This window comes from Mytilus edulis, chromosome 9, assembly GCF_963676685.1.
Source record: "Mytilus edulis chromosome 9, xbMytEdul2.2, whole genome shotgun sequence".
Taxonomy (NCBI): Eukaryota; Metazoa; Mollusca; class Bivalvia; order Mytilida; family Mytilidae; genus Mytilus; species Mytilus edulis.
In genome coordinates, this window is record NC_092352.1 from 15,922,780 (window position 1) to 15,950,215 (window position 27,436).

General features: G+C 29.8%; 1 protein-coding gene across 1 annotated transcript; it reads left to right on the forward strand.

Annotated features, from left to right (window-relative positions):
* Positions 1 to 13: 13 nt before the first annotated feature.
* LOC139489579 (UBX domain-containing protein 8-like) lies at positions 14 to 27,242 on the forward strand. The gene is made up of 7 exons (XM_071276156.1): positions 14 to 333; positions 6,179 to 6,310; positions 9,146 to 9,219; positions 10,245 to 10,364; positions 10,671 to 10,802; positions 11,745 to 11,861; positions 25,410 to 27,242. Exons 1-7 carry the CDS (start codon positions 267 to 269, stop codon positions 25,566 to 25,568), a joined length of 801 nt encoding a protein of 266 aa, XP_071132257.1. The 5' UTR covers positions 14 to 266; the 3' UTR covers positions 25,569 to 27,242.
* Positions 27,243 to 27,436: the final 194 nt, after the last annotated feature.

The window sequence follows — 27,436 nt, forward strand, 5'->3', positions numbered from 1 at the left end:
GTAGCCTTAAAATGGTTGTTTTAGGAATGTTTCATTTGTAGGGGGTAATTGTTTACGCAGGTTATGGAATTGACCATCAGTGAAGTCTGAGTCGATCTAAAACTATTCTATCTAATTCCTGTAATCCTTAAAAATTATTTTAGATAGAAATCATTAGATTTTCAGGGACCACAAGCACTGTAGACGTCTATATCGTTATATTTCACCCCTTCATTTGGAAGACCCCAAGTCTTATTTTGTAAACAAACCATTGATCGAGATCCGTGATGGAGTTTATGGCCACTGTTCTTGTGTTGATGTCTAGTGCCTTTCTATTTGTATACTTCCAAGCAGGTTGTTAGTCAATTACTATGAATTTTATTTAGAGTCGTGTCCATTGAATAAAAACGCAGTTGTTATGGACAGGTGCCCCCAGTGTAATGTAAAAAGTCGTTTACGGATGGAATCCGGAATATTCAAAAGTCCTAGATTTTGTACTTATTAACTTATGGCATAATATAGAACAAATTATGTACATTAAACTGGTACATTTATGCATATTAAGAATTCCTTAACAGAAAGTCTTTGAGTTCAGATTTAAATCTAGACATTTTTACAAGATTTCTGTACAAAAAAGAAATATTACTTTTACATATATCATTATCAGTTATAAAATGAGACATATATGTATTCTCTCTTTAAGTGATCGTGTTCTTAGGTTTGATTATAAGGTGATGATGGCTGCATGAACAAAAATGTGTATATCGAAAAGACAGCAGTCTCATCCTTAATTAACCTAAGGTCAAACTTGACACAACTTTTTAAAGATGCTTGTGTTTCTTTCTAACATGTCAAATGTGTGTTCTCCTAGCTTAATATCTCACAGGACTTATGTGTACTTGTTTCAGCTCAGGATCAGGGATGTTTGAATCCTGAAGTTTTCCTTTTCTTGCTCGAAATTTATGTTAAATATTGTCAATATATCTGTTCTTTCATAGGTCTCTTTCTTTGCTAATGCTAGTCATGTTCTCATATCTCAAATGAGTAAGGACTTATTTATTTCTATCAAATTCACAATATAGATAACGGATTGTTAAAAGACTTTATAATGGTCATAAAAAATATGAATCTTTTTAGCCCTTCTATTGTTATCCCAGGTATATACATGTATGAATGGCCTATAACCAAAGAAAAATGTGTTATTCTAGAGGTCAACAATGTCAAGCTCTGAATTTTGCAGTCTTAAAAAAAGAGTGAATAAATCTAACTATTTGTTTTCTGATTGAAATTTTAAATAAAAAAGATTTGGTTGAATTATTTTCAACATTTTAAAAAAGCGCCAAACTTTGCTTTACATAAAAAATGAGTTAAAGCAGGGAATTTGAGAATGTTGAATAGCCTATTCCTAATGTCAGAATCAAAATTCATTGAATTTGATATTGTTTATGTTAACACTAGTATGGTTAAATAAGTGTTTCAGTTGCACTATAATATGAAATTGCAATAAATGCAGAAGGACTTGCTGTCCATTTGTTATATTTGTTGATGGGAAACATATATATATATGTAGCCCCTTTGATCAGGGTTTGAAAAAAGCACCTATGACTAATCAAATTGGTTGAGACTCACATTTTTATAAATTTTGAATTATTAATTTTGGACTTGGTGAGAACCCCATTTTTTTTTATTCCTCAGCTTATATATGAAAAGTTGTTATTGTGATATCAAGAATATGCCCTTCCCCCTAATGAAGTTACATTTCTGGTTAATCTTGACTTTTTACCAGATTTAATCCATACTTTGTCTAGTTTTGGGCCCCATAAAGAATTAACTGAATTTTTACACAAATCAAAGAACAACCTGATTATTTTTCAAAGGAATAAAGCTATGCTGCACCCATGGGTCTGACACCACAGAAAATGTTTTAATGGTTGCACTTGTGGAAAAATGTTGTTGATTTATGTATCTTAAAATTTTGTGATACTTCTTACAAACTTCTCTCGTACAATCTTGTAATATAAGGTTGGCTGTGAGAGTAACAAGTGTCCTATGAATCCAAGGTTGGTGGATTGAGAAGCAGCACCCTTAAATAGCCTGCTGTGAGCCCTTTTATTATGGTTGATTAAAAAATGTAGACCTTGTTTCAAATATTTACATTTTATGATAATGTATATATCATGCTGCCCTAGCTATAGGATTCCCTAATTGCTCTATAATACTTTAGTGAAAAGTTTATGCAGCCCTTGTTTAACAGAAAAAGAGGGACGAAAGATACCAGAGGGACAGTCAACTCATAGGTTGAAAATAAACTGAACACGCCATGGCTAAAAAATGAAAAGACAAACAGACAAATAATAGTACATGTACACAAGACACAACATTTCCCCAATTTCACTATAGATATTCATATTGAATATTTGATATTTAACCTTTGGTTGGCCTTGTGATGAAAATAACTGGTGATAAATAATTCCTGTAGTAAAGGTATATCATATTTAAAGTTAAATATACATATGTATGTGTGTGTACACCTGTCCGCTGTATAGGATAATTATTTAATAATAGTACATGTATTGACATTACAAATGGAAAAATATTAAAAAAATTAATTACATTCATTTTATTATACATTATATATTTGAAGACCATCATACTGAGACCAAGTCTGAGATTTCACCGAAAATTGGAACCTCAAAAAAAATAAAACTTGAAGAAAGTAACTGATTTGTTTTTGTGCCTATAAGTCTGTAATTGTGGAAACAAATTTCGCTCAAATGTAATATAAGAATCTGTCTTTTTGTTATATTTTAAATTGTCAAAAAGGCATTAAAGAATAGTTTTTAAATTTATATTATTAGACTAAACAAATGTGAACTTTTAATATTGATTGTTGACAAAATGGAGTGTATATTTGAAATACACAAAATATGATTTTTTTCAATACTGTGCAACAATTACAGAATCAAAATTGATTTTGACTTAATTAATGTTGTCAGTAGAATGGGTTACATTAGTTGATGCAGCAATTTTACAGTTAGAGTCCAAACTTCCAAAAACATACAAATAAAAATAAATAAATGAAAATAGATAAAAAAAAAGTCTAGATTTCAAGATGAACAAGTGCCCAGCCATATTGAATTTAATTATGAATAACTTTGTGTGTTCCACAAGTTGTGCTTGGTTTCAACAGGAATTTTAGAAACATAAATATTTAAATAAATAATAAAATAATTTTAAAACCTCTTTTGAACACTAAGGTTTATTGATTTATTATTTAAAAATAAAAGGTTGATTTTCTCCAAGTTAGCTACATATGATAAAATAGTATACAATAAGAACTTATTGGATTGTGAAATAAATATACAAAAAATCTATATTATCTTTGTTCTGAATAAATGTTATATTTAAATTCCAAAAGGGAACATACTGTTCATTTACAGGTTTAAAAACCATTTTCAAATGTTTTGTCAAAGGAAAAAAACAAGAATGCCTCATTTAATATATTCCTTGCTATTGATTGCAATTGGATCATAAAAAAATGAATATTTGTTTAATCCAATTTAGTTGAAATTTCACTATAATGTGCCAATATCTATGATAGCAAAAGTTGATTTTTAATGTGCAGGGAGATGATGATTAGATTTGGTTTGATTTATTTATGGGATAAATTTATTATAAAACTATGCATTAGACATATATAGTCTAAGGGTAGGTCAAGGTTTTTTTTTAAACCTTTACGATTTTAGGGACAAGCAATCATTTAAAAATTTTATTAATTGCAAATACATATTTTTTTCACCAATTCTCTCAGTGCAGAAATAAAGAATATGGATGCATGTTTAAAATCCACAATTCAGGAATGTGTGAAAACCAGAATTTTGGAATTAATCCACATACAAGATAATCTAGGATTCAATAATTATACATAATATGTAATTAAAAAAAAATCAAGATTGTATGTGATTGTATTAATCTTGGGTACAATGTAGTATAATACTTGGTTAAGCTCATTATAGATCAAATTAGTTCCCTTATATCCTTGTTTTCTATCAAAATGTATACCTCTTTACACAAATTTAAATCAACGTCCTTATGGGGCTTCAAGGGTGATTATCTGACCTGTCTACATCCTTTTTATAACTGTCAAATCATTGTACAAGGAGGATATGATTTTACAATTACTAATGGCATAGTTTTAAGTCATTAGTTAGATATATGTATTATAACAGGACTTGATTAGGAGTGTTTTGTGTTTCTTAGCACAGTCTATTATGTCTAAAGAATATAGTTATAATTAGGGGAAATAATCCATGATTTCTGTTAAATAGAAAATTTGAATAAAACATGTTGTAGCATATTTGCATAAAAGGTATTCATGCACTAACCAATTTTCTTAACTTGCAATTGTTCAGTTTCTTTTAATAATTTATAAGATATTTAAAAAAATATATAAGATATATCATTATGACATAAAATTGAGAATGGAAATGGTGAATGTGTCAAAGTGACAACAACCTGACCAAATAGCGGAAAAAGTATGAGTCATGGGACTTCTCAATATATTTACCTAAGTCGCACCTGAGAAATTTTGGTTTCAGCATGGAAGTATTTGACTCTAACTAGATAATACATTTGTACTTCAATGGTTCAGAATAAATGTTTTATAACAATTATTTATGCATTCAAAAGATAAAATTTACCATTTACAAGACAAATTGTGAATGGTTTATGCTGCAAGTATTTCTTGACACTTAGACTATGAAATACCAAGAACGTATATTAGTTAGTTATACGTCCTTGATAAAAATGTAAAAACTTTGTAATTTATACGATTTTAACGGCCCTTTAAGACAATATTTGAGAGAAATATTTTTTTTTATATTTCTTTCTTTGGTTTTTGAACATCGAAGATAATTAACAAAGTTGTTTAAGTTAAAAACAAAGGAGAGAATTTCGGTCTTGATGGAATTCTATTTGTTTACATTATCGTAACTAACAGGAAATATTTACTTGAAGCGCGCATATTTGTAGTAGTGAGTAAATACAAGGTAAATACAAGTCTCACGATTCGCGATATTTTAACGAGATACCGCGAGACACGAATCCTTGTTAGTTATACGTCCTTGGAAATACTGATGAATTTAGTAATGCACCGTCAAAATTGAGGACCTACTAAAAATGCTTTTCTACATTTTTTTTTTAAATTATACATACTCTACATTATTTTTGATATAGTAACAATTTTTTTCAACTCTTTGTTAGTATGTTGAATGATCAGGATTTTTGTTAGTGAAACAATTAGTTACTTCCAATGGAAGACTATACACAGTTTTCATGATTCCAATTAAGATTTTTCATAATTCCTGAAAAAATTATATATAGGTGCAAAACGAAAGACCCCCCCCCCCCCAAAAAAAAAAAGCCATCCTAAAATTCACTGTAAGAACTAAAAAAGTATATTGCTTGGACAGGATACATGTATGTCCTGGATTAAATTGTTAAAGGGAATACATTTGATTTAAAAACAATTGTGCAGGTATTATATTACAAAATTTATTGTAAACCAACTTATTATTATATATGGTGGCCTTCGGCTGTTTTCTGCTCATTAGGCAAATTGTTGTCTCTTTGACACATTCCAAATTTCCATTCTCAATTTTATTATTTACAAGCTAACTTTATTTTTTTAAAGTCTTTCCTAGACAACATCACAGTAATTTGATTTTCATTATCTTCTCATCTTCTTGATTATGATATATCTTTATCTAGAAGAGAAGATCCAAGCTCATATATTTGTGATGATTTAAAATTTTTGTTACTTTTCTCCCCCAAAAATTTAATACCTCACAAATATATTATTCAGGATAAAGGGGAGACAATTTGATAATGCTGCAAGAATTATAATTTCCAAAAATTGAACATGGATTGGTCATGTTACTAAAATATAAAATGCAATGTATTTGTATATTGAAAGATATTTAGAAATAAAAAAAAGGATTGCCTAAATTGTTTTCCTGATGGAATCATTAGGACTGAATTAGAATACAACTACAATAGAAATAAAAACAAAATCTACTTTTCCCGAATGGACTAACATTGATATTCACAAACTTCATCAAAACTAAACTTGATCTTAGGTTTACTTGTACAATAGTTTGTAAATTTTTCTGTTAGATAAACCCTTTTCCTTTGTTTTCAGAACCATGGATGTTGGTACAAATTTTGGTCAAAGCACTGCTTTTGTTGGCCTGTCTGACTTTTGTGATACAGTTTGTAGGAAAAAGAATGTGGATTATGTTCTCACACTACAAGTCACAGCCTACCAAACATGGTAAGATATATATACAAGATACGGGTCCAAGACTACCATACACTGTAAGATACATGTACTAGATACAATACTTTTCACAGAGTATCAAATATGGTACAACAATTGTGATTCAGTTTGTAGGAAAGCAATTGTTGAGTATGTTCCCAAGCTACAGATCCAAGACCATTATATAGTGTAGAATTATATGCTCAGATAAAGGTCCAAGAATACCAAACATGGTAAGAATTGTGTACAAGATACAGGTCTAAGAGACCAAAACTATCTTTAAAAGAGTTATGCAGCTTAGAAATATTAAATTTATGGAAAATGCCTCAGTAGCAATCTCACAGGTACAATTCTTCATTAATTTTTATAAAACTTATACTATAGTGTAATATCAGTAATTTGCTGGACAAGTTCTAAAATGGTGGACAATCCCAGTTTAAAAAAAAGAGTTATGTCCCTTGCAAATATTAAATTTATGGAAAATGGCCATGTTATTACTCTCACAGGTTCAATTCTTGCTGAGTTGTTATACTATAAGTGACTTTAAGCAATATCCCAGACAAATTCTATAATCGTGGACGCTCAACTTTTTTGTTGAGCCTTCAATTTAGTCGAAAAAGCGAGACATAGCAATCCTACATTTCATCGACATCAGCGTCATCGTCGCTGATGGTGTCCACAAATTTTCACTCTGTGGTTAAAATTTTTGAAATTTTAGAGACTTTCTTAAACTATACTGGGTTTGTTCCAAACTTGGACAGAAGCTTGTTTATGATCATTAGATAGTATCCAGAAGTAAATTTTGTTAAAATTTTGTTCTTGTATATCTGTATTTTACTTATAAATGGACTTAATTTTTCTTCCAGTAAATGTACATACAGCCTGCAGTTCAAATTTTTAAAAACATTTATTTGATTTATAAACTATCCTGGATTTTTACCAAACTTGGACAGAAGCTTCTTATAATCAAAAGATAGTATCAAGAGGAATATTTTTATTGATTTTTTTCCCTCATTTTTGTTGAGCCTGCGATTTACAGCAAAAGTATATACTTTTTAAATGATTTATTCCCTTTGGAAATATTAGATTGTAAGTGTGTTGCAGAGGTCATTGGAACTCTTTTCTTTTTAAATAAGTTTAAAGAAAAGAAGAAAAAAATCCCTGGAATCGCTGCAATTTCTTGTTTTTATTTTGCCACACATAAAATAGACCTTTGCCAAATGATATATATATGTGTACTGAAACAACTGTCTAAATATGACATTACTTTGAATTAAATGATCTTTATTGATAAACCAGGATAAGACTATGTTAGTACATGTACTTTAATTTTGACCTGTGTTAATACAGATAGTCTTACTACATACACTGTTTATTGTTATGTGGTTAACCACCTTCCTGTAAAGATATGTTATAAACAAACAATTTCATTTCTTTTGCTATAACTGACTATTATTTAGGTACTTATGATACATGTGTTTCACAGTAATCAATAAAACTGATGTTGTTAAAACTGTTACCTTAATTATTATATATATTAAAAATAAAGAAATGTGGTATGATTGCTATTGAGACAACTATCCACCTAAGTTTGAATGAAGTGGATGTAAGCAATTATAGGCAACCATATTGCCTTCAACAATGAGATAAACCCTTTTCTTAAGGTCCATAATAAAGGCCCTTGCATATTTTTTGAATTGGGTGATTTGATAAGATAACAAAAAAAAGTGTTCATTCACATACATTTCTTCAGAATTGAAAACTGACCAAACAAGATAAGAAAAGTAGACGTTTTGCCTTTGTCATTTCTACTCCTTAGTCCAAACATATGGAAATTTTTCTTTTTTTACCTACAAATTTATGATGTATTTTAATGATAGTAACATCAGATTAACTCTATTTTTGTAACCTTGATGGCAAAGACAAATAATCTGAATATCTGAAAGGATCTGTATACTTTATAAGTCTTGCAGTTTACTTTGTGTAAGTTTGTGATTAGATCACTTTAAGAGGAACTTATAATAGCAAGTCAATGCTATTTGTTATGCAGTTGAATAATCATTGGTATATTTCTTGTTCATCGATATTATTTATCCCTGCAGTCTCCTCCTGTAACAATGATGATTTTAACCAATTTTTGTTCTACCTGGACAAACTGCTTGATAAAAGTTCTAAAGTTCAGAGGGAAATAGATGTGGATAAGTCATACGTTGTATACATATGCCTTTTGTTTTGAAGTATTGTCTTTCATATGTCCATCGTCCTTGACCTCATTTTCATGGTGCAAAGACTGTTTGTCATGTTATAACTCACTGATTATAAGTAAAAGGATATCTTTATTTGGTGTATTGTATGATTGCTTGTCTGACATGGTTCATTTAACCTTTAATAAAAAAAAAACTGATGTGTAATCTACAAGTTAGTCAACAAAGAAATTGTCAATAATTTTCTTATAATAGTTGTTGCCCTTGCATGATGATGATTACCATTTTTTTGTATTTTTATTTTTGACAAAAACCTCAGCAATCCAAGATTAACAAAAATGAGATTTGAGTCATGGATTATATTCTATTGTACAATGTTGGGGAAAGAAATGAGTACAACTTAGTTCTCACATTTTGAAATCAATCAATCAAAATTTTGTACTCCCAAGTTCTGAATTAAGTTTTATTACCAAGGGCCCTGGTTTGGTACATAAGAAATTACTTAAAAATATTAGTTTTCCTTAATTGTTTTGTAATGCCCATATCAATTAGATATTTGATATTTAGTAGTATCTTCTTATATTCAAATTAAAAGTTTTGGATAATTTGAACAATAAATATTTTATTCTTTTTTTTCAAATTTCAGAACCGAATGATAATGAACATAAAAAAGAACAAGAGGTCTGCAGAGAAAAGATACAAAAAGACTATCAAATTAAGGTTTGTCATAATTATACCATAACTGCCTCTCTGATTTCATGGTGGCGTGTTCGCCTCTAGTGCGATTGATCGTGAAATGTTGACAAAAATCTAAAAAATTCAGAAAAATTGTACCACACACTTTATCGAAAAACAATTCTATTGCATATATAGCAGTTTGACAAACACTAATTTTAATCTTTGAGAAGCTTATTATTTCTTAACAAAAGAACACTATTTAAACATTTAGCTGATTTTTAGAGAGTTATCTCTCTGTAGTGTCACATACCATCTTTAGGTTGTCGAGGTAGTTGGTCTGCATTATATAGTTTCACTATAAAATTGAAACTAGTGACATGAGAGAAAAATAAACCATAAGAAATTTTAACTCAATTCTTCTATTTAATTTTATTCTGTTAATGGTAAAAGAGATTTAGCATGAGCTATTTAAATACCTTACAATCTGTCATGTATTATTTATTGTAAACTTGTTTATATTGCTTATCTTAAACCACTATGATACTATTGAGTGATACTGTATTACTTTTAAATTAAAAGAGATGTAGGGTTTATGTCAAAAACACGGCAACACAAGTTAGCACGAAAAAGGTATCTAGAGGTCACCATATAACCTTCAACCATGAACATGCATGACAAAATCTGTATCATCCCAAGGCTAGAGAATTAACACTTACAATTCTGTTGAGTTCAGATGAACCATATTAGAATATTAAACATATAAGTTTGCTGTTTTACTATATAGAGGTCTACCTGTGTAAATTGGAGTAAATTTCATACAAAATATTATTTAACACTGTAGGAAGACACATTCTTGTAGTGAGCAATATAAAAAATAAACTTGTATAAATTTATTAAATGCATTTTTTTCAATGTTGTCATCACTTTGAATTATGAAATTGATATTTTCTCTACAAAATACCAAATGCATATATTTAACAACACCAGTATTATAGCCTACAGTGGCTGATTACCAGATGTAAAGTGTACACATTTTATTTTGATCAGACAATAATCTTTTCTTTCAGACAGAGGCATATAAAGAAAAGATATTGATACCCAGAAAGGAGGCTAAGAAAAGACAAAAGGAAGAAGAACATTATAGATTTCTGGGACCAGCTTGGAAAGGAAAAGGTGAAGCTTTGGGAGTAAGTATGGGCTATGGTCCAGTCCTCAATAAACATCATGTCTTGATTTATCATTTACACCTTTATAATAATTTGATAATTGTAACATTAAAAGCTCACAGTAATGCACAAACACATCCACTACTATTCATAATGTCATCATTTTATTGTCGCAAAACCATATAATTATTATGCAGGGAAAACCAAATTGGAAAGTCTTCTAAACACATACAATGTACTGTTTTACACTCATTATTTAAAAAGATACAAAACAAAAGAGACATTTTGCTAAAATATTTATGCTGCACATATTATTATATCTAACAGGGAGATGTACAAGATTCTGATGAACAAACAGATGAAGTAAGATTCCGTAGACTTGAAGAGAATATAAATGAAGAATACCTGGAGCAAGTTAGACAAGAGCAAGAAAGAGAAGCTAAAAGGAAACAAAGAAAGGTAGAAATATCTGACACAGATAAGGGTGATAAGGGTTTTAATTTTAAAAATTTTAAAAAGGGAATTCTGTAGAAAATGAGATTCAAAATATTGATTTCGAGACAACATGTAACAACTTAATTGAGTGTACAGAATAGAGACTAATCAGCCAAATCTAAAGAAAAATGGGCACAAATAAGTAAAGAATAGAGAATAATAAGGTGCTAAGATATAAAGAATAGAGAAAGTTACTGTCAAATTTAAATAATACACTACAGGAATGAAAGACCTCTATGCAGAACCTCATGAAAAAATCGTAATCATGTCATATAATGCTGTCACCAGTTTACTCCTTACATTTTCATACTGTATGTGTGTGTTTTATTTCCATAACAACTACTAGATGCCAAGATCAAATGGTCCGAGTACACAGTTATCGTCCTTTGATTTTCGTTGTCTACGAATATAGTCCTTAGTGTGGACAGTGTGTTACTTGCCAATTTTTGTTATACCCCTTCCAAATTTATTTCTCCATGTTTTATGCCTCATATAGCAAGTTGGGGGGTGAAATGACACTAAAAAAAATGGGTCATAAATATTAATGCAAAGTAGTGATTAGGTCCAGCTGAAAAAGGTAAAAAATTAGCACTTCGGAAGCTGTCAAAAGATTTCAAGACCCCCTTAACATAAAATTGTCCATATTTTGAGTTAGAGCTGATGAAGTTTTCTATAATTTTGATATAATTTGTCCCAAAAGTAGTACAGCACACTGTAAAAATATTATTGAGAAAGCGCGGGTGGGATTTTTTAAATTTTCATTTATTGTCTAAAAGAAATGCACTACGAAATAACTGTGTACTCGGACCAAATATAAGTTTGAATTTTTTAAGATAAAGTGTGTTGTGCTATCTTAAGTGTTTTAAAAAATTACCAGAATGTTAAAAATTTATTGTGTTGTTACAGAAAATAATTCTTCCTGAAGAGCCCGAGGAGAATGATCCAGACAGTTTACAGATCGTTTTAAGATCTCCGTTAGGACAAAATCATACTCGTAGATTTTTATATTCAAATACACTTCAGGTAAGATTTTGTATTTACATTTTCTTTCAAAAGATATAATATCCATGCTTTTCAAACAGTCATAATTTTGTATGATTTGTCAGGCTGCATGAGATGTATTTCATGAAGAAAAGTCATTTTTTTTGGGGGGGGGGGGGGGGGGTTGAGAGTGGAAATGGGGAATGCGTCAAAAAGACAACAACCAAACCAAAGGGCTGGAAAAGCTGAAAGCCACAAAAAATACTTCATGGAAATATAAAGTTTGATTTCATGATTTTGTGTTTGTGGTTGAAATAAATTGCCTCTGCTTTTGCTACATGTCTAACTGTCAGGTTTCATCTGACCTTGACCTTATTTTCATGGTTCAGTGGTCAAAGTTAAGTTTATGAGTTTTTGTCTTTTTTTCTTAAACTATAAGCAATAGGTCAACTATATTTGTTAAATGGAAGAATTGTAAGCTGTACATGTCTACCTGGCATGGTTCATCTGACCTTGACCTCATATTCATGGTTCATTGGTCAATGTTTAGTTTTCTTGGTTAAGTCTGTTTCTTAGAAAATTATAAGCAATAGGTCAACTATATTTAGTGTACTGAATGGTTTTCAGGTGTACATGTATTTCTTGTTTGGTTTATATGACTTTCATTTTCTTGGATTATGTTTAAGTTTATTGGTAGTTGTAGTAAAGCTATTGTATTTAGGACTATCAATATACTACATTTTTTTTTTTATATTTACATTTTATTACATATATTTATACATAAAATAAAGGTGAAAAAATACTGACAGCCAATATTTACATACATGTGACAATATACGTTAAAGAGGTTCAGATCTGATGATAAACATATTTAAATAAAGACAATAGTATAAGACAAGATAAAGAATATGAGTAGGGATTTTGTGTTCTTAATTAGGAAGTTTTCTTGTTAGTTTCATTTTCATAGGAAGAGTCAAAAGTAAATGATACAAAATCATGTTTATGGACTTGAGAAACAAAATGTGAAATTAAACATAAAATCTGAGAGAAAACAAAATGGGTGTTATATACATGAAATGATTAACTTTAGAAGCAAACATGACTAAGCATTGCAAAGATAAATTATGATAGAAGCAAACTAGTAGAATATATAAACATCTTCAGTTCAAAATCAAGCTGTAAAAATTCAAATTCAGAAATCATTCATAACATTTAATTTTTATTTGCTTTTTTTCACAAAAAGAAATCATCGTTATGCTAATTTTGTTTTCTCTTTAGTAACACATCAAAATCTGCATATTCTTTAAAATAAAAGTAAATAATCACAAAAAACAAATGTGGAGAAGTGTTATAAATATAACTTATATCACAATAGCTATAATCATTATATTCTATTTACAAAATGGACACTTACAAAAACTATAAAAACACATTTGTTTACTATTAAAACAAATAAAACATATACAGAACTAGCACCCATTAAATCATAAGAAACCCTGAATAATTTGATTTTTCTAATGATGGAAAAAATTCAAAATGATGCTGATCACCAATCATGTTGTAGCTTTTTTTTCGGTAGTGTTGCTGAATATGTGACCCGCCATGACATTTGCAGGCCTATTTAGGTAGAAGTCATTGATAGAAAAATTATAAACATGATAAATATCGAGATTCAATAAAATACGTATTTGTGAAGAAGAGATAAACACTTTCCTTGGCTTCTTTTTTGTGGACGCCGAACTTTACATCATATATAAGTTTTGAAGAAGTTTTACTTTATCATTTGAAGAGATTTGAATCACCATTTTAAATTGAGACAAAAAAAAAAAAATTTCTGCTCTATAGATTTCCTTTTATAAATGAAGTCTGAAATATATCCATAATAAATGCACCGTATCAAATGCATATAAGAGAACACCAACTTATAAACTGTTACGCGTCGCATACTGTGTATAGAGACATGCATAATAAATCTAAATTAAAAAAAAGGAATTTTTAAAGCTTACTTTGGCAAATTTTAAATTAACTTCATTTCAACAAGTTTAAATTACATGTTGTAAAATAGAGCTAAGAATTGTTTGTATTGTAGTAAATTTAAGTCTTTGAAATTTTATTCAAATACGCTATTGAACATCACTAAGAGCCAATAAATACCTTAATTTTGTGTTTTATATATTAGTGCCTTCAATAAATAAAAGTCGTCATAGAACAGTCTCATTTTCATACCGGTATTCGAAATGACTCGTTTCATTGCTATTACAACAAATATGTCATAATACCATGACAGAGAGTTTTGTTTCGGAATATTCTAGGTAAATATACAAAAAGCAAATTTTAGACAATGTACCCTCCTAAGCCCGGAAGTGGCTAGTCACATATAGTTAACAGCGTTTTTCTCACAATGACGTTCTACCTCCATAAGCCTGGATATGTCGTGGCTGGTCACATATGTACATGTATATCATTTTCTCATTGTGTTTATCTTGTACAGATCTGTTCCATTTCATGGGATATAAGATGTTCAATTGACAAATTTTCAAAACTTCCTGATTCTATAAACTTTTCAATTTCTTATATGATATAAGGTTAACAAGGAATGGAATGACACAGGAGGAAACAAAAGGCAAATAGTTTGAATCTATAGAATGATTTCATGAATTAGTTATGTTAAAACATTATTGAATCATGGGAAATTTACAAAATTGTACTGCACATCACAACAAATGCTACATCATTATCAGTTCAGCAAAATGTATAAGAGGAAATATTTAAACAATGAATGCCCCTTTTAAATTTTGTAAAATTACTAAAGACATGATTTTATCAAGAATCATCAAGGCAGTCCTCTACATAATCTTTCTTTTTGCAGACTTTGTATTTGGATATGTTAAGATCACATTCTGTCTATACAACACATATCTACACTCTAGATACTTTTTCTGTTCCTCTACTTCTCTTCCTAGACCTCCAATGGCTATTCCACATCTATCTTCCACATCTGTCCAGTCTCCATCATAGTCTGTAGGCTGTGGACAAGAACTACGTCTCTTCCTACTACCTGGGGATATCTGTTTTAGAGTCTTTACATCATTAAATACCACGGCAGTTCCACCACCAGCTGTTGGTAACATGTTTCCCTTGATAAGTTTGGTTTCTAATTCTCCTGCTGAATCTATATCTTGATGAGTGAGGATATACTTGGTAGCCTCCTTATTATCCTTAACCTCTAGCTTAGACACAGATTTCTTCTTCTTAAGTTTTGGTTGTAATAACTACAGGTATAATGAATAAGGAATGGAAAGTAAAAAAATTAAGAAAAAATACACTTTAATTAAAAGCCACTATATTTGTAGACAACGGAAAGAGGGGTCATTAATTGTGGTCTTGGGTCTGCAGTAATGTTAAATTTGTTGTTTATGGCTGAGTCGTCTAAATAGTTTATCTACTGTATCACTTGAGGGTTAACAATGAGGTTGTGAGTTTACACTCCACACATTTAAGTTGAGTTTGACTTCAATCTTAAATAGCTTGGATTGCCACTTTTCATGCCAAAGGTCTGTGGTGTTCTCTGTTCTCAGTTTCCTACAACCAATTTAAGCTGGCATCCAAAATATAAACAATAGTGCTGAAAGTGGCATTAAAACAACAACAATTAAACAATAAATCAAATTGTGTGCAAAATTTAGGATTTAAAAACAGTAAGATAAGGGAAGATTAGTTTATCTTAACTAACTGTGTTTACCCTTTTTAAATAAAGTATTTATTATTATTATTATAAAACTATGAAGCATGCAAATGTATGTTACGTAACATGATGGAATATATAAGTATTTGACTTTCAAATAAACATTTGATCATTAGATTAAAATTGAGGTTGTAAAATGTACCATTTCCAAACAAAGATAAAAAAAAAAAAAATCAGATCTTTTATTTATACAAGATAAACTCATTTGAAAAAAAATGCATGGGTTATAGATAGGGATATGGGTTATAAATAGGGATATGGGTTATAGATAGGGATATGGTTTATAAATGCTCTAAATATAAGATACTACGATCATGAATTTTCGACCTTTATTATGATTAAGATAAAAGCAAGTTACAAAATACAGATGACTTTATACTCAGCCATCATGCATTATCTACATGAAGAAAATTGTAACTGAATAATCAACTTTGACCAGCCAATCAAAATTAGTCTGGACTTTCTCAGTTTAATCCTTTCCAAATGTCACATAATGGACCAAAGTCCATTTGTTCAATGATTACCTTAAAGGAAATCTGAAGTTTCTTATTCAAAGAAAGATTGAGCATGTACTTTTGATTTAGTCTAGATTTCTACAAGTTGTCTTTAGTTTGTGATAACAAGGAATTCTTCAATTGAAAAGTTTTAGATACTAAATCTTAATTATGCCATAAATTAAAATGTTTTGACTAGAGGAAGGGATATAGCATTTCCTAAATTTTTCATCAATTTACAATCTAATTAAAAGTGATCTAAATAAAAAAAGTTTTTATTTCAATATATGAGCTGTGTCAGAGAGAAAACAACCTTGTCCAAGTTCATGAATATATATGCATATATACAACTTTGATTGAATTAAGGACCCATTGGTGGCCTTCAGCTGTTGTCTGCTCTATGGTAAGGTTGTTGTTTCTTTGACACAATCCCTATTTTCGTTGATTGAATTAAGAACATCTAAATACTTAATTTGACTTCCGAAAATTGGGAAAAGGGGAGAAGTCAGTTTAAACATTTAATTCAACATTTTCGTCAAAATAAAAGTGGAAATTTGTTAAGTTTTGTAGGGTTCTAAATCAAATCACTTTCAAACAGTAAAGACTTTGCTTCAAGATTTTTTCAACAAGACCTATTGGTGGCCTTTAGCTGTTGTTTGCTCTATGGTCGGGTTGTTGACACATTCCCCATTTCCATTTTCAATTTTATTTTTAACAGATATATTTATATTCATTTGCATAAGGTCCATTCCTATCCAACTCAGCTCATATAATAAACAACCAATTGTCCATAAGACAGGCTTGACATGACCTTCACCTCTTTTTAGGAATGAAAATTCAAGGGTAAGTTTTCATAGTCAAGTCCATTTTTCAGATACTATAGATCAACTTCATTTGATATTGAATAAATGCAAGGTGTACTTGTCCATCTGGCAGGGTTCATCTGACCTTGTTCATTTTTCATTGTTCATTTTTCATTGTTAGATCTGTACTGTTACTTATGGTTTTATAACTTCAAATTTGACATTGAATATGATTTTAGCACTTATTTTTGATAATTAATAGTTGTTTTCATTTTGATGATAATTTTTTTTCTTCAACATTTGGTTCATCATTGAGAAAAAAAATACATGGCAAAAGACTTTAATTTTTACCTTCGACCTCTACAATAGTAAAACATTATCAATGTTCTGTGCATAACTTTTGCACAGTAGCACTTGGATTGATATTTTTTTTATGCAGAAGAATCAGGAGAATGGGATCATCCGATGTGTCAAATACCATCATAAAGTCACACTAATTTTGACCTTGACCCCTATGCTAGTTATTTGTGTTTGGGGCAAAATTGTTCTCTGGAAAATTTAAGGTGGTATGGGAGTATAAATTAAAAATGATAAAATTTGTTCATACTTTGCCAAAATTTAGTATATATCAATGTGATATGTTCAAAAGGAGAAAGTGCAAAGACTGGGTTGGCCTCAGAGTCTTAATAATGTGTTTGAGTAGGGGAAAATGTCTGTTTGTGAACTAGCATGTTTAAAATTGAGCTCAACATGTCTATATAGAATAAAAACATGCAGAGTTCATATTCAAATCACAGTAGCATGTTTTTATCTAGCGGGGACGTACTGATGTACAGACAGATAAGGGTAAAACTTAATGCCCCCTCCACTATGGCAGGGGCATAAAATACAAGAATGTGTCCATATTACATGGATGCCCCACTCACACTATCATTTTCAATATTTAGTGGATCGTGAAGTTGGGGTCAAAACTCTAATTTGGCATTAAAATTAGAAAGATCATATCACAGGTAACATGTGTACTTAGTTTCAAGTTGATTGGACATCAAATTCATCAAAAACTACCTTGACCAAAAACTTTAACCTAAAGCGGGACAGACAGACAGGTGAACGGGCAAACATAAGAAAAAATGATCAAACCCACAGACCAAAAAACATAATAGCCCTAGGTGGGGCATAAGAAAAGATTTTGTACCTGTATATCATTCAATTTGCCACTGCATGGACCTTCCATCAACTTCATTATCAAATCATAAGATGACTGCTGAATGTTTATGTTTAGTTTCTGTTTATGACTTGATTGCTGTCTTCTTGAGGTTTATCCTATGTATAAGTTTAATTATGATAATATTACATGTACATGTATACAAGCAACTTGGTTATATTTATCATACATTGAAATAAAAAGTTTTTATTTAGATCACTTTTATTAGTCAATGTCCTACATACCTGTAAATTTTACCTTACTTTAAAACCAAGGTATGCATCTATTTAAAGAGTTCAAGATAACCTAGATTAGAATTTAATGCTATTTACAGAAAGGGAGAATACTATTATAAGATACAGAAGTTGAAAATCTAAGCAAAGTTCCAAAGTTCCTTAGGTCAAAATACAGGCTAAATAAGATTTAACTGTAGAAGTTGAAAATGTAAACAAAGTTCCAAAGTTCCTTAGGTCAAAATACAGGCTAAATAAAATTTAACTGTATTACCGTATTGGTGTATTAAAAACTCAGGCCAATATGCAGGTGTTTACCTTAGGTTAACCATAACTATATTTATAAACTAGTAATCCATATTTGACTTTTATTTATCATAAACTGTCAAATACTAGATACAAACAAAAAAAGTTCAAATGAATAACTTCAACATGTAATGATATTGTAATACTAGTAGCAGCCTAGTTAGTATGATGAAACCCAAGAATAGTTTTCAACTAAATGCAAATTTCACAAAGGCATGGACCGCAAAATCAAGTACCATATCCATGAGGATACAAATTTTACTAAACTCCCAGTATAGTTTAAACATATTTATTTATAGTTGATTGGGAAACAAGTTTTGCAACTTATATTAATCCCTTTCCACTTTGCGGGTGCGAGTGCTGCCTTGTAGCGGCATTAGCATGCTCTTTTACCAGTAAAGAATTAAGTACCCATAACAATAAATGAATTTAACCAGTAAAATATATTCATCTTAGCAATATTGTACTCTAGAATGGCTTAATTATGAGAAGTGATTTAGTTTAAAAAACTTTATATCTGAAAAAAAAATAATATTATTCCACTGCATGTTGATTTTGATAGTTTGCTATCACACGTGACGTTGAACAAATCTTCATATTCCATTCTGAGAATCATATTCCCTTCTGAAATGTCGAAATTACATTTTGTGACGTTTCGTGTGGTTAATGTACATAACGTTTTGAACTTCTTATATTCTTCTTAAAATAGCGATAGCAATAATCATTATCATGTTCAAATTTATTTCAGAAGATAAAACAAAAAGACTTATAATTAAATGTTGATCCGTAATGCAATGGGTATGTCGTGTTTAGTTTTACTTATAAAAACAAAATGATAAGAAAACAAAATGTATGCAAAATAATATATAATGTATTGATAGTAAACAAAGCATAGGCAGTGGAATAAAACATTTATTTCCTGTGCCTGAGGGAGATATGAAGATTTGTTCACCCAAGAATATTCATATTTCACGGGACTCTGCTCAGCCCTATCTCACACTGCTTTGCCTACTTGTGAGTTCTTATCTCATGTCACATTTTTTTGCTTTTGGGGATTTTTTTGAGAAATTGGTGTTGATGACAAATGGGTGATTATAATAATTTGTCTGAGATATTTTGCATCACATGCATTTAAGGAATAATAGTGCTGTAGTTGAATATGAAGAGTTGCTACCGTCAATTGTCGATTTGACAGTCGCAAATGCAGTTTTACTGGCAACATGTAGCGAAGACAGTAAAATGAAAATTTGCGACTGTCAAATCAAAATTGACAGTGGCAACTCTTCAACTACAGTACTGTTATTCTGATTCTAATGCACCACATAAAAAAATAATACTTTAGAGCTTGAACAAATGAATAAATTTGACATACAATAAAATTCTGCAAAACTTCATGAATGATTTTGGCGCAAAGATGCCATGGCTAAACATAATGTCATACAAATGAAAACTTACAAACTGGAGTTTATTACATTACTACCTCTACAATTGAAATTCTGATAAAATCACATTAAAATGACGAATTTTAGGTAGGTGTTGTTTTATTTTCGATAATATTGTAGTAATCGAACATTTGTTGATCCATCAATTCAAAATGTTGGGTCCCTCCATAGTAACACCTGATCAACTGTGGATTTGACGAAAATTTTTGGCCAATGAAAAAAATGTTACATAAAAATTGCATTAGAATTTTCTGTGGCTGCTTCGTGACTATTTCCTCTGCATTTTAAAGCGAAATAGATAAAAAGAATAATGATATGCTAAAAGTTATATTGCCATGTGTAGATGTATGGATAATTTTATGGTTCACATGTATGACAATATGACTTTCATGAAATGTAAATGGAATACTTTTACAAATGTATTAGCCAAACAAGGTCAAGGACAATTTTCTTCTAAAGAAGTGATCTAGAGGCTTTTGAGATGATACCCTTCCTCCTAAATAAAAAGCAAGTTAAAATAACATCTGTATGGCATATTCTGGTGCAATTCTTGTAGATATTTTACTGTAGTGTTAGAATACAATGAACAACATTCAGATGACATTACTTAATCATTTTTAGGACATTTTGAAAAGGTCTGTTAAATTAAAAAAAAATTAAATAAAAAATGTGTAGAATATTTAAATATTTAAAAAAACTAAGTTGATTTATGTATAAAAATATGAAAATTGAATTGGTAGATGTGGGTAGATTTGCATAAATTTTCCTTTTAAATTATAATTAGACATTTGAAATCACCAAAATGTGTTGATAAAAGATAGGTATTCAGGTCTTATTTATTGACCTGACCTAGCTAAAAGTCACAGCTAGGTAATTACTTAACATATTTATACTTATTATATGAAAAGAATAACAGGTGTTTATCACTTCCAGGGTCTTAAATGCAGTAGATTAAAGAGTGATAATTCATTTTGGTTGGAGTGAGGTCAAAAGTCACACTTCTTAAGGTCAAATAAACATCTTGCATATACATCTATGATGTGTTTATTACAGACCATTGTCAGGCCGTGTCTGTTCATTACATCACATGATAACTAACCTTTATCAAATTTTAACTGATTTGAAGATATGAATGACTTTCACTTTTACTGGAGATGGGATTTCATTCATAATGAAAAAAATTCCTATGATATATTTTCAGGAAATTTTAAACACATTAGAAGCTTTATTTTAAGTTTTATATATTTCAATATATCATTTAAGATTTACTGAGATACTGACATTTTTCAACTTTTTATGTATCCAGAGTAATAGGTCCACTGGTATGTTGACATAACCCTGACATTGTTTCCAGTTTTAATGAATTGATAAATTACCGGTTGGGATCTATCTTTGTGGTCTTTTGGTATCATGCTAACCTTAAGTAGCTAAATCCAAAAACCCAACGTCAAATCAAAGATTTAAAATACCGGTATGGCGTTTTTTCTTCTCCACTAAGCATGCAGCTTCTAAAAGTAGAAAAAAGAATGTTTGGCCAAGAGTCAAAATAATTTGTTTAGGGTAGGGTGACTTGTTTTTCTGCAAATTGTTTCTTGTGAGCTAGTATGGTTAAAAATTCTGTTGATTGTGTCAGTACAAAAAATGGTTCATATTTATTCATAAAAAAAAATTTAACAGATTACAAATGAGATTTTAAAAACTTCCATTTACCAATCTATTTCTGGTAACTAGGCAAGTTTTTTTTTAACGGCCTTGACTACCTGTGAGGGTCTTGCACGGTTTGTGGTAATTGGGAGTAATCATTATAATTATATACAATATATACCACATAAATTATCATACTTCAATGGGCTACCTTCTATTGAATAGCCAAACTGTATATCAAATCTTCTTTCCAAGTCATGGGAGAATAACCACCTAAAACACAACTTTCCAAGAGGTTTCAGACTGCTTCACATGTATATGTATTTAAAAAAAAATAATTAAATTGCTCTGTTTGATGATATTAAATCTAAATTTTGAATCTTTTAAATGACTCAGATGTAAAAAAAAAAAAAAAAAAGAGTTGTAACTTGAAAAGTTTGCATAATTATATTTTCTTTCATTAAGTTGTAATTTGGTCTATTAGATTGCTACACTATTAACTAGGGATGGCAACAAGTACTGGAGTACTCAGGTACTCGCTCGGAAGGCAGAGTACTCGAGTACTGTTTTAGTACTCGGATACTCGTTTGCTGTTATACATCTTGATATATTTCTCTTCACATTTCCACTCCGTTGAAATATCCCCTTCGTAATACTAACATGACTAAATAAAGTCAATTTTAAAACAACATAAATATGTTTATCCTTAGGTTTCTATTTGTTATAGTAGTACCAGCAACGTCCTTTCCTTCCGAGGGAATGTTTTCATGTGCACTACTTGAAACAAAAAATATAAAGCCAAACAGTCTTTCGTCTGAAACTGTTGACAGATCATATTTCATAACAAGAACAAAGTAACCTGAGGTGAACCCTACGCACCTGGTTAGAGACATTTTTAACAGTGTTTATATACTGATCAACACTTTCATGGTTTAATAATTAACTCATTACAAGCCGTAAAACTTACTTTTGTTCATTAATCAATACTTCTATGTTAACGTGATTGATATGAGATGTTTATCTAAATTTATTTAATTACTAATTTGAAACTTAACTATAATTGTTTAATTTACAATTTAAAGATAGGCGAAAGTACAATATTGACATTTAAACCCAAAAGTCGAAAATAAACTGACAACGTCATGATTAAAAAAAGAAAAATAAGAAAAACGGTAGTGCAAAAAAACAAAACACAGACAAAAAAAGACTGAGCGACGCAAAATAATATGCAAATATTTTTGATTTTCTTGGATTTTGGTACATCAGAGACGTGTCTCTGGGTTTATGATCAGGTACACAAAAATAATTGATATAATGTTAGGTTATTTGTGGAAAGGGCGGTCGGTAATTCATTGTTTAATTGACACTAAAAAACAGAGGAGCAAGCTATGAGTACATTTGTCTTATGTTTATAAAAGGTAATAACAACAACACTGCATTTCACTTAAAATCTAAACTTTTAAATTGACATTTAAGATTCATCCAAGTACTCGCGAGTACTCGAGTATCATGACCGAGTATCCGAGTATTAAATTTCAGATCTTTTGACATCCCTACTATTAACTAAATTAGTCCCTTTTGTTTAACATTTGATGGCTAAACCATTAGCTAAGGTAGATTTTGTGAAGCTATTATTTCAATTTTTATGCCCCACCTACGATAGTAGAGGGGCATTATGTTTTCTGGTCTGTGCGTTCGTCCGTCCGTCTGTCTGTCTGTCTGTTCGTTTGTTCGTCTGTCTGTCTGTCCCGCTTCAGGTTAAAGTTTTTGGTCAAGGTAGTTTTTGATGAAGTTGAAGTCCAATCAACTTGAAACTTAGTATACATGTGCCCTATGATATGATCTTTCTAATTTAAATGCCAAATTATAGTTTTGACCCCAATTTTACGGTTCACTAAACATAGAAAATGATAGTGCAAATTTCAGGTTAAAGTTTTTGGTCAAGGTAGTTTTTGATGAAGTTGAAGTCTAATCAACTTGAAACTTAGTATACATGTGCCCTATGATATGATCTTTCTAATTTAAATGCCAAATTATAGTTTTGACCCCAATTTTATGGTTCACTGAACATAGAAAATGATAGTGCAAATTTCAGGTTAAAGTTTTTGGTCAAGGTAGTTTTTGATAAAGTAGAAGTCCAATCAACTTGAAACTTAGTATACATGTTCCCTTTGATTAGATCATTTTAATTTTAATGCCAAATTAGAGAATTTATTCCAATTTCACGGTCCACTAAACATAGAAAATGATAGTGCGAGTGGGGCATCCGTGTACTGTGGACACATTCTTGTTATCAGTATATTTCAGGGTTTTCTCAAGTGTGGAAATACGCTTTTTTTTTCATTTTACATTTTATTTTAAAATGGATCTAAACTTGACAGAATTACTAAAAACTATACACATATTTATGGACCTCATTGCATTTTTTGTACCATCTTGATTTAAACTTTTTCAGTTTGTCTTTCTATTATGAGATGTATCTGCACAAAATCTTCTACAGTTTGCTTTGAATGGAAGCTAAACAGCATTTCATCATCACATGTGAAGTTTTTTGCAGTTAAATAATTTTTTATAGTTCTGTCTCTTATATATTGGAAAGGAAAGGGGCAGCATATATTGTTTGAATCAAAAAACAAATTTTAGTTGGATCTGGTTAAGCATACTAAATATTTTGTTTCTGTTATAATCTCAAATCAAAACAACTATATATGTATGTATGTACTTCGAGATTCCACCAGTGTAGACGCACCCCTTGATTGACTGCAATGGTACAGCATATCCATGTACACTCCATGAGGATTAATGGAGTCCTTTACATTATTAATTATAGTTTTAAAATTCTGTGTCATTTAGTTCCTTGTGAAGAGTTGTCTCATTGGCAATCATACTACATTTAATTTTTTTATATATAATGAGTGTTTATTGATCACTGAATGAGATACATAACAATTCATTGAAATAATCTTAATAATATATATATTGCACAGCTGTACTTCACACATATTGTTGCTTTTTATTATACATATATTAAAACCTGTGTTACATGAAAAGGAGGGTTGAAAACTTGAAATGTTACTTGATATATAGCCAGTCAAGGTTGTTGAAAAACTCCCATCATCATCATATTTATGTGTAGTAAATTTTGATAAGTAATAACAAATGGAAGTTTTTAAGTAAGTACATGTATAGTACTATATAGTAATCAGTAGGTATCAGGTAATTCTCCATAAGTACATGTATAGTAATCAGCAGGTGCCAGGTAGTTTTCCACACATTTATCACATATGTGAGGACTTGTGTAGCGAAAAGTTATAAATTGGTCTAAAAGAAAGTACACTATGACACAGCAAATACTTTTATCTTCATTATATACAAATGTTTAAATTTTCTACCACCTATGGTACTCATGTTACCATGAACTATACTTAGTAAATAAAATTAAGCAACATGTACTTTAATTGATAGCAAAATTAGATTTAACTTTCCTAAATTACAGAAATAATTTTGATAATTAAGTTTTTGTCAAGTGAAACATTGCACCTGGTGTATTTGTACATATTTTTTAGTAAGGATACTTTTTAAATATAAATTGACTGCTTGTTGCTAAACTTAATGTGCTCAGTATAGCTGGTAACTTGAAAAATAAATGTTTATTGTTGAAAAATGTCATATCCATGGACTGAATAGATGTAAATTTTATATTTCTTTATTCTTTTCAGGTCATTCTGGACTACATTACAACACTAGGGTTCAACCAGAGACGATATACATTATGTACAACTTATCCTCGACAAGCACTTTCTGATCAAAGGGAACTAACTCTAAGTGAATTAAAGTTTACCAAGCGCACAACATTAAATATTGAAGAAATATTGTAATGATGATTGAATGTATAAATATTTTGTTATCTGTACAAATGTTTTGGTACAGGTTCTAAATAATGATTGGTGAAATAAAACAAGCATTTTACTGAGGTCTGAAAGTTTTCTAGTCAAATATCAAATAACTAATGGTAAAACCAATCAGATTCAATTTTGACACAGTCACAGGTGGCATCATCAATGTCAAATGTTTCTGATTTATTTAAAAAAGGAAATAGGATAGAAATATCTTTTGGTTTATATTAATAGAAAAATATTGAAATATTTGGAACAAATATTTCTGAATTGATAACATTATCATGATTGGTGAAAATATGCTTTTATATCTCATGCGGGTCAAATTGAAAAAGGTCAATTGGACTTTTTAGGCATTGTTGGTCTTTTTTAGGCATTGTTTATTTTTTACTTTACATTTTTATGAATTTAAGAATAATACAAATTATACAGAAAAATAAAGAAATGGATAAGAGGTGTTTGATACCAGAATTCGAAAAGAGGAATACAAAAATGAATAGGATTGGTAAAAAAAAATCTGACAAGAAACAACAGGATATAAGTACAATATTGCAATAAAGGGAGATAATTTCCTTTCATTTCTTTTTACTGTTATAAAAGACCCATTATTGACAGACTTCTTTTTGGCCCCAGATGACTTTTAAAATGTTTATATCATTGAAAAAGCTCCAAATTATCTGCCTTTGGTGAAAAAATGCCATTTTTTTGGCATTAAAATTGAAATATCTTTTTTTAACTCATTGGTAACCTATAATTTTTATTATTTTATTTAAATAAACTGTATTTAAACTTAATTATTGTAAAATTTAAGCGATTTCTGTAATTTAGTTCTTTTTTTATTTCGATATTACCTTTTTTTCTCCTATTAGTTCAACAGAAAAAAATTACCTAAACAAAAAAGCATGTTTCTTTAGACTACAGATTGTGAGCTTAAATGAATGGTGACGCCATATTTTTATTTCATTTTTCTATTAGGTATAGGATAAAGTTTATTTAAAGTAAAAAATAGAGAAATCCTATATTAGAAAAAAATATATATTTATACCCTTAAGTTAATTTTACTGTGACTCTCTTTTAGTAATCAAAGAGTTATGCATAAAGGTGTCTCAAAGTTTTGTTCAATTAGGAAGTGCCTAAACGTTTTGTTGATTTTCTTGCCAATGCTATTGTTTAGTGTAAGAGAGAAAGAATGTTTGATTTAGTTTTCACTCAAAATATTTACATGTATGTCAACAATATTAAATTTGTCAATGATTACGTTTCAGTTTCGCCAATATTTTCAAATAGCATGGTTTCCTTTAAATTATATCCATAAAACTTTCAATTAAAAAATCTCTTCAGATACCACCATTGTAAAAATATAGTACTGTGCTAATCAGCCATGGGTCATTGCTGTTAAAGATGACTTGAAATCATACATTCTATGGCTACATACAGTTGAGACACAGCTGTATTTCTACACATTTTTTACTTGAGCACATCTAGAAGATGTGTGTGATATTTTTTATTGTTTTTATTTGTATGTTAGGTTTTATGAGTTATTGATATGTTAGTTTTCACATAACAACTTTTCTATTTGTTAAAAGATTTAAAGTGTTTTATCTGAATATCATTTCTATTTGTTAAAAAGGTTAAATAAAAGTGTTTTATCTGAATATATTTTGTGTACCAGAGTTATTACTAGAGTTATTTCCCTTACACCAGTTCACATGCACACAATTGTGATCTTATGTGCTGTCAAAGACAATTCTTCTTTCAGTCTCATCAAGTACTGGATATACTGGAAGAAACTGAAGTTTGCCTATTAATTGCAGGCAACTTGTTCATTAAGGCCCAAACTGATGTGTCAA

What these genes read in the sequence shown, in the direction of transcription:
- LOC139489579 (XM_071276156.1), top strand. Translation starts at nt 267, where the DNA reads ATGGAGTTTATGGCCACTGTTCTTGTGTTGATGTCTAGTGCCTTTCTA. An exon ending in ATTTGTATACTTCCAAGCAG is followed by an intron (nt 334 to 6,178) that starts GTTGTTAGTCAA and finishes CTTTGTTTTCAG; the next exon opens with AACCATGGATGTTGGTACAA. An exon ending in GAAAAGGTGAAGCTTTGGGA is followed by an intron (nt 10,365 to 10,670) that starts GTAAGTATGGGC and finishes TATATCTAACAG; the next exon opens with GGAGATGTACAAGATTCTGA.